Source organism: Cladophialophora psammophila, assembly GCF_000585535.1.
Source record: "Cladophialophora psammophila CBS 110553 chromosome Unknown aczJe-supercont1.2, whole genome shotgun sequence".
NCBI lineage: Eukaryota > Fungi > Ascomycota > Eurotiomycetes > Chaetothyriales > Herpotrichiellaceae > Cladophialophora > Cladophialophora psammophila.
In genome coordinates this window covers 506,538-519,512 of record NW_006912923.1, presented here as the reverse complement: position 1 = coordinate 519,512, position 12,975 = coordinate 506,538, and the positions used below count along the sequence as shown (strand labels likewise).

General features: G+C 51.3%; 5 protein-coding genes across 5 annotated transcripts; 2 read left to right on the top strand and 3 right to left on the bottom strand.

Moving 5' to 3' along the window:
* Positions 1-139: 139 nt before the first annotated feature.
* On the bottom strand, positions 140-1,141 carry A1O5_01493 (uncharacterized protein; the record flags this gene model as incomplete). Its single annotated transcript, XM_007742109.1, has 1 exon — positions 140-1,141. The coding sequence occupies one exon, from the start codon at positions 1,139-1,141 to the stop codon at positions 140-142; it is 1,002 nt and encodes a 333-aa protein (XP_007740299.1).
* A 1,192-nt stretch (positions 1,142-2,333) lies between these two features.
* A1O5_01492 (uncharacterized protein) lies at positions 2,334-2,948 on the bottom strand (the record flags this gene model as incomplete). The annotated part of the gene is made up of 1 exon (XM_007742108.1): positions 2,334-2,948. One exon carries the CDS (start codon positions 2,946-2,948, stop codon positions 2,334-2,336), a length of 615 nt encoding a protein of 204 aa, XP_007740298.1.
* Positions 2,949-4,296: 1,348 nt separating this feature from the next.
* On the top strand, positions 4,297-5,870 carry A1O5_01491 (uncharacterized protein; the record flags this gene model as incomplete). Its single annotated transcript, XM_007742107.1, has 4 exons — positions 4,297-4,944; positions 4,998-5,194; positions 5,246-5,458; positions 5,531-5,870. The coding sequence occupies 4 exons, from the start codon at positions 4,297-4,299 to the stop codon at positions 5,868-5,870; spliced, it is 1,398 nt and encodes a 465-aa protein (XP_007740297.1).
* Positions 5,871-8,094: 2,224 nt separating this feature from the next.
* On the top strand, positions 8,095-10,081 carry A1O5_01490 (uncharacterized protein; the record flags this gene model as incomplete). Its single annotated transcript, XM_007742106.1, has 6 exons — positions 8,095-8,319; positions 8,387-8,580; positions 8,645-8,999; positions 9,064-9,540; positions 9,617-9,661; positions 9,803-10,081. 6 exons carry the CDS (start codon positions 8,095-8,097, stop codon positions 10,079-10,081), a joined length of 1,575 nt encoding a protein of 524 aa, XP_007740296.1.
* A 1,184-nt stretch (positions 10,082-11,265) lies between these two features.
* On the bottom strand, positions 11,266-12,806 carry A1O5_01489 (uncharacterized protein; the record flags this gene model as incomplete). The annotated part of the gene is made up of 2 exons (XM_007742105.1): positions 11,266-12,355; positions 12,409-12,806. The coding sequence occupies 2 exons, from the start codon at positions 12,804-12,806 to the stop codon at positions 11,266-11,268; spliced, it is 1,488 nt and encodes a 495-aa protein (XP_007740295.1).
* Between the last annotated feature and the right edge of the window lie 169 nt (positions 12,807-12,975).

The following is a 12,975-nucleotide window of genomic DNA, read 5'->3' as shown; positions in this document are numbered from 1 at the left end:
TGAATGTGGTACGGAGGCTGTTCCACAAGGGAGGAGCAAAATAAAACACTGGCATTCCACGTCGTCAATGGATGATGGGGTATCTCATTCAAAATACAAAGGCTCCAAAACACCAAAACGTCCCTCCGACCCAAAAGACTTACGCCTCGTGGATTGGAGCCTGTACCTCCGTCGTTGCGGTGCCAGCAGATGCAGTTGCAGATGCGGTTGTCTGCCTGGCTTCTCCATCAACATTATTGTCCGGTGTCGTTTTGTTTCCCGCCTGTCGCTGCCCTCTTGTACCCCTTCTCGTTGGCTTTTTCCGCGGCACCTCCCCTTCCACGGCCGCTCCATCACGGCCTGCTCCATTCGACGATAGGACTTTGACCTTCCTTTTCTTGACGCTCAATGGGTTCGGCCCTTTCGCTTTCTTCATTCCTCTGATCTTGGGCCCTTGCTTCTCTGGGAGCAAATCATCATCTCCATCGTCACTCTCGTCTTCTCCTTCTCCCCTCTTCCTCTTTCGCGATGACAAACCGATCAATCCCTGGCTGAACTTTTCCTTCTCCTGTGACCGGACAGAGCGCTCACTGACACCGCTCATCTCTTCCAAGATCATCACACTCCGTTTCACATACACGATCGGCACTCCGGGGATCAATCTGGCCCTGTCTTTCACATCAACGAATCCCTTGGCCCGCGACTCTTTGTCATCTGCATCCGCTGTGGCGAGGATGTAATGTTGTTTATTTTTTGCGTGTTCGTGACCGTGGGGTTGGCCCGCCAGCAAATCGAGGAGACACCGTGCCTCGCTCACGACACCTAATTCTTGGCCTTCGTCGTCCTTGTGCTTGCAGTGCCGCAAGGGCACTTCTGTTGGGGGAGGGAGGAATTCCGGGCGTGGAGGTCCCCTCCCCTTGCCCTCCTTGTTTTTCACTTTCTCCCAGTCACCCATGATTTTTGCAAGGGTACACCTCGTCACGAAAAGTCTACATTCCCCGTGTAGCGTGTTCTCCAGGTACTTCTGTAGAGGCATGTGGAACGAGTGGCATGTCTTGAGGAAATGCGAGTCGAGGAGGACTTGGTAGGGTTCACGGAAGGAAAAGCTCATCTGGTAGGCGGACATGATTTTGCGATATTTCTTGCTCCGGCGGGCGCGCATTTTGGACGCTTGTTGGGGAGTAACGGTTGCAGAGTGTCGTTGAGAGAGAATCGGGCGATACGAGAGAATGGGTCGGGGCTTTATTGCGTAGAGCAGAGCGGCACACGGTGTTGTGTTGGGTCAAAGGGCAGCTTGGGCATTTACGAGTATTGAATTCTCTACAGCGCAAGCCGTCGACTTTTTTTGCGGAGAAATACCGCCAAGAATTAGGAAATCTACGGCCGGCGAGCCAGCTCACCCCGCTTTGGCACGGCGTGACGGATATCACGACGCCGACCTTAGATACAGTACATACTGTAGTAGTCACGCTGGTGGAGATAACGGTAGCGGCGATTGTTGGTCCTCCTAGTCTGTGGTTATACCGTCCTTGACCGTCTAAGCCGGAGTTAGAAATAAGTGGCACCGTCTGTCACGGAATACGTACCTTGATGTACCTCAAGAGTGCTCAACAACGTCAAAGCGGCCGCTATATTCAATGTAATTGACAGTATAGGATGTATGACAGAGGGTCGCTATTCCTCAGGTGAATGAAGGCCATCTTCGATCTGACAGCAAATCACTCTGCTCTTGTCAGGTGAATCCGCTTGTGGCCTCTAAGATTCTGAGTCACGGCGACGGCGCGAGGATATATCGGCAATATGCAACTATAGGCTATAGTATTTATAGAGGAATTATTTTCTATATACTTCATACTTGCACTGTCGATGCGCACGTGGTATTTGAAATGGTGTTGTGGCGCTCGGCAAAACTGCCGATTGAATAGAGTTTTCGCCCTTAGCTGTATTAATGTAATGGTCATTCTATTTCATTGTTCCTATTAATATATCCGTCTCTCTGCCTCAATCGGACACCAGTGTCATAGACTCGAGGACATTATTCTCTTTCACAGCGTGCACTCCAGGGCTACTGTCGTCCTCTCAATGGTGTATATATATGCATGTATATATACCTCGTATGTGCTCTGGCTAGGCCAATGTTAGATTGTGCTGCTTCGGGACCGCGTCGCCGTTCGAACCCACCCATTGACTTGATCTCCTATAATGTCCAGCACTTGGTCTGTTTTTGAGAGCTCGAATCCGATTCTCGACGTCAAAGATTCCTTCGATGATCAAGGAACTGCTTATTATCCCCAAAAAAAGGGCCTATTGCCCCTTGCATACATGGCCTGGTGAGCCAGACCTAAACGTGAATTTCAGGCTTCGCTTCGGACCTGACCATCTCTCTGCCGTTGGTCCTTGCGGTCAAGATCGATACGGCAAAGGGGACAGGTGCTACTCAGGTTCAGCAACCAGGGATCGACGCATGCAGGGTGGTATTTGTGAAAACATGGCAAAACTCGGACCTGTTCTCCGATGCTGAAATCCTCTGTGCATATTGAGCACTTTAGGCATCGCTCTCCATCTAGGGCGCGAGCACTATGCGATTCTGTCATGGCAGCACTCGTCGAGTCATCGCTGCTGCATTTTATCGTCTGACCCGCAATATCCTCTTGGTTCTGCATGTTGATGTCCGCATTCCCCTGCTCGACCGACTCAAGCTCAATATCCGTCTTGTCGGCAAATCGGACGATGGGAATTGTGTCCAGAATGGCGCGAGTGATTCCTTTCGCTCGATTTCGCATTGACTGGCTGGCTGGATTTCGTGCCATGTATCGTTCTGGATGAAGATATACTCGAATTGCCCCCATGAGGGCGATGGTTCCAAAGAAGGCAAGGATGGTGCCCGTCATGGTGAAGAGGACGATCTTCACCACGTTGGCGCCCCGGTTTTGATCATTCTCATTGCTCCGACCATTCAACAAAGTCATTGTCTGTTCTAGCATGACCAGAATCCACCGAGATTAATAATCGTGGGTGCAGATCCGTGAGGTGTGCCCTTCCATAAAGGATCAAATATATGGTCAGCTAACAAAGGCTAAGAAATTGAACAGATACTCGAGCACAGTGCAGGCTCTGCAAATATACTACAAGTACGTTGGCCGTAGCCGGGCACGACAATATCTCAAAATGATGGTGTCCTTCCTGAATGTGAACATCGCACACACGATCAGGAGACACACTACCCATCAGTGGCAGTTGTCAATTTCCAAGCTATCACGCCAAGTACGATAGTGTTCTTGGTTGTCTTGCTATTCCTCGGGGCATTTCTTATGGCCAGCTCTGAAGCATTCCAATGCTTGAAGATCAAGATATTATCGCTCGTCGTCGCCAAGTCCTCTGGCGGCCGTTATCTATACACCATCACAGCCTCGACTCGACAAGACGGATAGAGCGGAGAGCAAGCTCCCAGCAGGTTTCCCGATGCCATGACCACTGTTCCAATGGAAATTAGAGTCGAAATTTTGACAAGCATTGGTCTAACGCCGAGAGTAGCTCAAATTGCGCTATCTGGCTCAAGGATGTCGCCATACCGACAAGGCTTGCCAAGCTATCTCGACCACTCCCAGAGCTCTGTATTTAATGTCTCCATGCCACAAGGACCACCATGTTCAGCCGTGTCCTCGGCGCCGCGACAAATCTTGACGCGGACGTTCTTGGGCGGGCGTCACTTGGACACCGCCGACGCAGTCACTCTCTTGGCTTCACGACTTTTGCTGAAGGAACGCCGAAAGTTTTTGAAATCTGTCATGCACACCAATGGCCACGATGCATTTGCGTTCTTGGCTTGCTGTCTACGATGGAGGAACATCTAAAGATTCTGATGATCCAGACGGAGTTCGAAATGGCGTGATGGGGGTCCGTTAGTGTTTGAATCCCTACAAGAATGCTGGACCGTTCCTTTTCGAAGTCTGTGGCAGGGCAAAGGCCTTTTGGATCATTTTTCAGTATTACCTGCGACGATGTCAGATTTTGATCCCAAGTCGGCGGAAGTTGTGGGTGAAATCCCTCAGGTCGGCGAAAATGGCGACGCTCTTCTCCTGGAGCGGGACTGGACAGTAGAAGAAGAAGTCAAAGCGAAAAGGAAGTCAGTCTTTTACATCGCAAGCTTGTCGACAATAGGGACTCTACTGACGAAACTACTTTTGCTTTTGCAGGATGGACTTCATTATCCTGCCACTCCTCACGCTGGGCTTCTTTTGCCTTCGTACGTCTGTGTCCTGACCACTCGCCAATCTCCCCCTGACCCAAACCTTCACAGAACTTGACCGCGGGAATATGGCCAATGCCATCACAGATAATTTCATGGAGGACGTTGGCATCACGCAAAACCAGTTCAACGTGGGCCAACAGATGCTGTCTTTGGGCATTGTGCTCTTCGAGATTCCCTCGAACATGATTTTGTATCGGGTCGGTCCTGGAAAATGGCTAACCCTTCAATTGTTCCTTTTTGGCACAGTGAGCACATTCCAGGCCTTCCAGAAAAGCTACGGCTCGTTTATCACTACTCGTTTTCTCCTTGGAATGACAGAGTCTGGCTTCATCCCAGGTGGTCTGTGGACTCTCTCCACCTGGTACACCCGAAGGGAGACTGCGAAGCGTGTTATGATCTTCTACTTCGGGAACCAATTCGGTCAAGCATCCGCAAAATTACTGGCATATGGTATTCTCCACATGCGCGGCGTTGCAGGTAAAGCAGGCTGGTTCTGGTTATTCGTCCTCATGGGAAGCTTTACCGTTCTCAGCGGTCTCGTTCTAGGATTCTTCCTCCCCGACTCTTTCAAGCGGCCTCGCAGCACTTTTCTACCTAATGTCAAGATCTTCACAGACAGAGAGATCCACATTCTCAACACTCGAGTCATGCTGGATGACCCGATGAAGGGCAAGAAGAAGAAGCGCATCGGCCGAATCGCCTTCAAGAAGGCTGTACGTCCACCCATGATGATCTCCCATTTGACTCGATCTGACGCGGTGTGCAGTTCTCTGCTTGGAGGTTGTGGGTGCACGTTCTCATCACCCTGGCGAACAATGGACCGCAACGCGCCTTTGACACCTATGCTCCGACGATTGTCAGCAGTTTCGGCTTTGCTTCGCTGTCGGCCAACGCCCTTGCCTCAGTTGGTCTATTTTTGCAGATTCCGGTGTCATTCACATTCAGTTATGTGTCGGATCATTTGTAAGTCGTCCGAAACTCGCATGGGTTTATTTGTGTGCTTACCCGCAACAGCTCGAGGCGAGGAGAAACAGTCATTGCTGGCCTCAGCATGCATCTCCTCGGGTACATCTTCAATCGCATCTTTACCGAAATCAACAATCGAGGATTGAGATACTTTGGTGTCGTCTGGACGCAAACCTTTGGGACTTTTTCACACCCTCTGAACATCACGTGGATGTCGCTTACTTGCGACGACTCGGAAGAAAGAGCTCTTGCGATGGCCATGTAGTTCTCTCTCTTTCTCTCTCTCACACACACACAGAGTGTGAATGAAGAATGTTGTCTAACATTTTGCAGGGTTATTATGGGCGCGAACATTGCTGGGATCTACGGAGCTCAAATTTTCCGGCAAGACGACCGCCCGCGATACCGTCGTGCATTCAGTGTCAATTGCACTGTGCTGGCGTTTGGCCTGACCCTTGCCATTGGCAGACACATTGACGATGTCATCCGCCGCCGTCGCAACCGCCGAAGATTCTCTGCAGGCCGCGATAGCGACAGACATCATTCGGTAGAGATCCTCGAGAGTGAGAAGAATGCTGTTGCGCCTCCACCCAGTGAGGATCAGCCCGGACCAGTCCTCCTCGAGGGAGGTCAGAAGTCAGTCATCTCCCACGGGCTGAGAGGTACAACTTGAGGCGCCGGGTCCAGGCCGAGTCAATTATGCCCACTGCGTTAAAGATTGAAGATTGGTGTGAAAACTGGATTGACATGGGTCTAGAGGATATCTTGTGGAAACACTAGATGACATTGACATTCGATGGAATCGTGGGGGGGGTCGAGATCCGCAATAGGTGTTCGAGCACCAATGTTAGACACAAATAAGGTGTGTAGAAAGAGATACCGCTATAGACTAGATAACGTCTTCAGGAGCTTAGTCTATAAATAGCTATTGTTACGAACTGGCTGCCATCCTTGCCCGTTCCACTGAAGTGCAGTGCCCAAAGTGCCAACCCGTTGCCTATCAAATTTTGCCTCGAAAGCCATTTGGATGGCCGAAAATTGGCTTGTCTGACAAAATTCCTCAGGTATCGACCGGGCGATTGTGGACCACGTCTTCTGTCAGACAGAGCTATCTTTGCGATCTCTTTCAAGCAGAACTTAAAACCCATTCTGATTCTCCATTTAATTAATACCACCCCAAAGAGGATTCCTCCGGGCCTTCCCTGATCGACCAGCGCAACTTTGACGCCCTTGGAATCGTGAAACGGACATGACTAGCAATGTGATAAGCAGGAAAGTCAACATCTCTTTCTACGCTACCTTTTCTTCTATTTGGGGATTCTGCTGTTCCACAAATTCGTAACCACTGAGATCTGTGTCCGCCTGTAAGCTGGTCGAGTGTGGACGAATCTAGTCACTGCTTCTCCTCCCCTCAGCGTCAGCCAACATCAAGTTCATAGAGGGCATGTGGAGGACCAGGGCCGGGGCTACTTTCAACTGGATGGGAAACGTGGAAAGGTTTGGCCAAGGATCATTGATTACCTCCCTACCCTTAACCTCACCACTCGTGGAGGAGCTAAACAGCTTTGCGCCTACAATTTGGTCGTCAATCATCTGCAGACCAATACGTCGAAATCCCCAGATTCTTCTGTTCCGTCTTTCGGCACCATCGGCTCCCCCTTCCGTTGCATGACCCAAGCCCAGAAGGCAGTGGGCGGGTAAAGGCCGATATCTGGGAGAATCAGTCATAAGCGGTGTCGATTTCTATGCCTCCACGATATCCCGTCATTCCACATTGGAAACGGGGTATTTTCCCAACGCTTTGCAAGAACCGTACTTCCCTTCCGTGTTGGATTGGGACCCCCATTGCAGCGGGGCTAGAAGACGCTCGCTGGTCTGGGATTTGCGCAACGGTCGACGAGAGCGAACAGTATTCAAAGACCTATCAGAAATGGATTTCATTTCAGGAATTTCGGCCTCGGCAATGTGCGGCTCACCGCCCGGAGTCGCGGACAGCGGGAAATCCTAGAGAGGCAGTGCATGCGAAGCAATCTTCAACGGAAGCTCAATCATCCCTGGATTTGTGAGTACCAAAGCCCATCAGAAAGACCCTGGTCGCCCCGGGTACAGTAGGTAAAAGCAAAGCCCTCCGAACATCATCACCGGTCTTGCATAGAGAAATCTAAGTTCGTGTCAGAAATGGCCGATCATCATGATTGTCTATCGTTGGCGCACCAAGTTTCAGTAGACACCACGCTTCGGGTTGCATTGAATCTGGAATGCTTGTATAAAATATGTTCAACATGCCGGCAATCCGAGAGCGGGAGGGTCTACATACTCGCTCCCGTCAATGGTGGGGATAGAGACTAATGACAACAGACTGATCTTACGGTTTTCCCGCCATGATATCCCAGATTGCGCGCTTGTGGTTTCATGGGACGAGGAAGCGTGAACCCCTCAAGACGACTGTAGTTCGTGAGTTACGCGCTCAGGTGGCATCTCCCACTCGGGGAAGTCGAAGGTCTCGCTGCGAGGTCTGTCCAACTACATAAGACGACGTTCCCTGTCTGACCAACCGGAGCGTACGAAAGCAAACAACGTTCTTCAGGCTCGTTCAGCATCAGATCCCACAAAGTAGCTTCAAATCTTTCCTCCCCTGCATCGCAGTGTTATATGGCATGCCGCTGAACTGACCCAGGAACATTTCGGTCATGGCTTTGCGACCGCCCAGATGGAGCCGCGGGATTCGGTTAACCTATACAGGCAGCAGACGCAATGGTATTTAGATTTGCTCCTTTGCCTCTTGCTCGCAGTGCGTTAGAGGGGAGCTGTCCTATCTTTGTGTATCGAAAATCCACTTTGTACAGACTTTCACACCAAAAAGAGGAAGGGGACACCAAAGTCAATAGAGTTTCAGAATGGCGGCCGCGGCGGCTCACGCTCGACAATTCAATTGGTATAATTTTTGGATCTGCTGGCTGGTCTCGCTTGGCCAGATAGCGTTTGGCTATCCTGCCTCCATCATTAGCACGACCCTAGGCGAACCAAGCTTTCTGGTGTGTATGAAATTGCTGGACCCGACAACGGGGTTGCCGTCGAGCAATGCAGACCAACTCGAAGGTGCCATGCCTGGCGTTTTCCAGGTTGATGGCCTCCCCTTGCCCTCGAGCCTTTTGGTTAACCAAATACATCGTCTAACTATGGACACAGGCAGGAGCCTTTTTCGGCATCATGATGGTGAGCTATATAATGGACAAATGGGGCAGAAAAGCGGGGGTCATCTTCTGCTCGTTCTGGTCCCTCCTCGGCGGCGCTTTGATCTGCGGTTCGAAAAGCTCGGCCATGTTCATTGTCGCAAGGTTCTTCGCCGGAATGGGAAGCTGGGGCTATCTTGCAGTCAGGTAGTTGCAGATGCATCAACCGATTGATAAAAGTCGTTAACTCATACGTCGCAGCACCCGCGTACAGCGCTGAGCTGGCTCCACCCGCACTCCGCGGTTTCTTCGTAGGACTCAACGGAGTAAATATCGCAGTCGGTTACTCGTTGGCAGCCTACACTGGTATGGGCTTCTTCTATGTGAAAGAGGCCCAAGCCCAGTGGCGTGGTCCACTGGGTATCGCTCTTTTCTTCCCTATTGTGATGGTCGCCATGCTCCCGTTCATCCCCGAAAGTCCCAGATACCTGCTCATGAAGGGCCGCGTAGAGGAGGCGGAGAAGATTGTGCTGAGACTCCACGTCATCCCTGGGGATGAGGACCAGGAATTTGCGCGGGGCGAGTTCTACCAAATGCAGAAGCAAGCCGAGTTCGATCGCACCTTGTCTGTCTCATGGGCAAGTCAAGAGTTCCACCTTCGCTTGCCGATTTACGACTGACATTTACCGCCAGTGGGACGTTTTCTTCAAGAAATCCTATCGCAGGCGAACCATGCTAGCTGTTGGTTTCGCCTTCGTAGGCCAGTCGACGGGCGTGCTCGTTATCAATAATTACGGTCCAACGCTGTATAAGAGTCGCGGCTACGGCACAGAGGACCAACTCCGGCTCCAGTGCGGTTGGATCACCACAGCTATTATCGGAAATGCAATTGGAGCAACCTTCATGGACCGCGTTGGGCGCAAGCCTCTGATGCTCTTTGGGGTTGGCGGATGCTGCTTCTGGCTCATTATCGAAGCAGCCATTGTCGCCAACTTTGCCGGGACCGCCAACACCTCCGCTTTGGCCATGGGGGTCGCAGCGTTGTTCCTGTTCGAGGTCATCTACAGTTGTGGAGTCGACGTGGCCGGGATAGTGTTTTATAGCGAGTTGTTTCCAAACCACCTGCGCGCGAAAGATAAGGGAACGCTTTTGACGGGGTGTAACGATGTCGTTTGCTAACTGCATCCAAATAGCTGTTTGTCTGTCCATGGCCGTGGTTGCGCTCACCGACCTTGTGTATTTATAGGTCACAGCAACCGCATTTGCCAACATTGGTTGGAAGTTCTACCTGGTAAGTGATTCCTGCCCTTTCACCCCCTCTCACGACCTCTTCCTTTCCTCCTCGGACTCATCCCAGTCCAAGTTGCAAGAACCCCCAGACCAAAAAAACAAAAAAAAAAACAGAATAGAACCCCTGATTCCTATCCTTTAGGTCTTTATCATCGTGTGCGGCCTCGGCACCATCGCCATGTATTTCCTGCTGCCCGAAACCAAGGGCGTCCCCCTCGAGGAAGTAGCCAAGCTCTTTGGCGACACCGACACGATCATGGTCTACGCGGAAGACATCCACATCGACCACAACACCCACGAGCTTGTCGTCAGCGGTAGAGCGGGCGTCTCAACGCACCCTGCCACCGTGGTCGACACGTCCAAGGGCGCTACCATCACCACCGAGAAGGGAGAAGAGGCGCGCCACACCGAGCAAGTCTAAAGCGATGAAAAAGTACGATAGCACGCAATGTAGCGGCATTTCAGCTGGAAACTGTGAAGACGGAATTTTAGAATGGGATAGGGTCTAGACACTATTGTCCTTTTTCGTAGCAGGAGCCGGCATCTCATAGATTATACCGCAATGCCTCGGCTGATGAAAGTACTATTAACAGCGTTTTTGAGTGGATATGCACAGAGCGGATTCACCTCCGAGGACCAACAGCTTACAACCTTTTAGGAAGGAGGCGGAAATCAGCAAAAAGGGACAATTACCGTGTCTTTTTGCTGGCCACCCTCCAGATTTCAATTCGTGCCTGAACGTCTCGTTTCATGGCTACTGAGTGGAAACTGGGGGGCATGCACCGCACACTAATCCTTAGCATGTTAGTGGGTACACTAAATTGGATGTCGCCGAGAGTTTCCTAGTCGGGGGTATATAGCCACATATATGCTAAGACTCGTACCTCGTGCGTTGGACCTCAAAGGGGCAACGGAAGCTGAAGGCGGCTGATGCAGGTGGGTGATATGCCATAGAAGTAGCTGACATATAGGTCTTCGATCAGAGTTCTCGCACCTGCTGGGGGAAAGTCAAAAGACCCAAGGATCGAAGGGCGCACATTCAGAAGGGTCGGAACAACATAGGATAAGAACGGCGCAGTTTACGTCGGAGGCACTAAGGAAGACACCTGGCTGAATTCGCAAGTTTCTTGTGCGCAATGCCATGAACGACGTTGACTGCGACGACTACACACAGAGATGAGAGAGTTCTGCGCCTCTCCGTTTGCTGCTCCAGCTCGCCTCAGGGACAGGTGGGAAGGACCTCAACAAATGCTCAGTTAAGCTGAAGTTCGGGTTAAAGCAGCCTTCGCTCACCCTCTAGGTCCAAACCGTATATGGCAATTATGTTTTCGTTCGTGAGCAATCCAGGTAAGCTTCTCGTACATAACACTCCAGGCCCAGAGACATAGGGGAGAAGTACTACGCTCCTCTGCAATTCTATATATCAAACAAGATCGCATCTTGGATTTCGTGTGCCCCTTCCTCGGTGATTCGATAGTACTTGGTATGTCCCGGGGTCGAAATCCCGAGGCTCACTACCAAAAGCTCCCGACCGTCGAGCCGATAGAGATATCCCTGTATCAGAAATAAGTATGTTGCTGAGGATTTTCATTCTCTATTCCTTCTTCACTTGCACAGGAGGGAGGGTGTGATTACCATGGCAATTTTGGGAGACTTCAGCGCGAAGTACATTTCCGGATTTCTTAGCTCCGTGAGCAACTCCAGAGCGGGCAGCCGGAGATGAGCAGCTTCTGGTCGACCAGCAAGGTCGACTTGGATCAAGCGGTGAAAATGTTGTTGCAACTTGTCCAACGTTGTATGTGGAACCAGATGGTGGAGGACAGGTGAGAGTACGTCGAAGAGGTGCTTAAACCCTAGGAACCGTGCCATCTCTAGAGCCGTCATGTTCCTAAATGGGAGTTCTGCTGATGAGGCCCACAGAGTCTGTAAGGTCAGTGAGGCGCCTTGATCGACCAGTTTCCGGACTACATGTTCCGGAGCGCTGAGGAAGGCTGCTTGATGCAACGGCGTCCAGCCTGATGGACTTGGGAGGCGCCCAAGTCGGTAACAGTTCGGCCATGACCTCAGGCCGTGCGCATGAGCCTCATCAATCGTTGCTTCAACTTTGGCCCAGTTGCCCCAGTAGGCTGCATCTGCCAGTCGATCCCGCATCCGAAGGTACTGCTGATCGTATAGGTCTCGCGAAAGTTGACCATGCCATATTGGCGACCGGGAGAGGATTTTCGAAATCGCCGCCGTATTGAGGGGAGTATCAATTTTTATTTTGGTTTGCAACGGAGTCAATTTCGAAATGGGAAGCCACATTGTCGAATTCTCCTTCTCCAGCGTTGACAAGAGCTTTGCGTTGGTGCCGACTCCTGCGGGATAGCCCGTCGTAGCGGTCGGCGGCGGCTCGGTTTCGACAAGCGAGATCAGGTCATCAGTATCTTGGGTGTGAGCTTGAGTTTGGGATTCTGGTGTCACCTCCACCTTTACTGAGCCAGGGTAGGCCGTCGGTAATCTATCCACGGTCGCTCCAGCTTTTTGGATGGGTTCGGCGGGGCGAATCGGTAGCTCCGCCTGTTCAGAGAAAGGGGGAGGAAGGTCGTTGGCAGTGTCAACGCCGCCATGCGCAATAGAGGATATCGCGATGGCTTGTACATTGGCTGCAGCGATCAGGTGTTTCACGTCTTCCCTAGTAAATAGAGCTGTTTCACTTGGTAAACATATCAGCAAAGTATCTGAAACTTCCAGAGAGAAGTGGCTGACGTCGTAACAGACAGAAGCACCGTGCGAATCCCGTCTTCCTGCACCCTGAGGCCGGCTACCAGTGTGTCAAGCTTGCTCCGTCGCACCCAGAACTGGAAGCCCAGAAACTTGTCGGCCTGAGCGAGTTTGTTCACGAGGCTTTCGAGCTCATTGAGGACATATTTGCACCCGGTTTCATCAAACGCGAGTAGTATCGTGTTGTTTTGACTGCCCAACTGATGCGTCAGCCCCCGGAGTTGCTCCAGGAGCAGTCGCATTTTGATGGTTTCATTGAGGATATTCATCAGTTCCGATTTCGCCGTCTTCATCGTCTCGACGGTCTTTTTGATGACCTGCACTATTTGAATGCAAACTGTGATGAGTGCTACGGCACTGGTACTGATGGTTAGAGGATCCATGGGTCATCGCAGGTTTGTTTTTGCACAGCAGCAAAATCCCCTCACCGGGCCTTGAGGCATGTGAGATTTCACTTCGAGATCGAGAAGCTGTGTAAAGGACTCTGTCGGAGGTGGATGAAGTCGCAGCGCAACCGGTTACCCAAACTACCCCGCAGCTGAAGTTGTATGC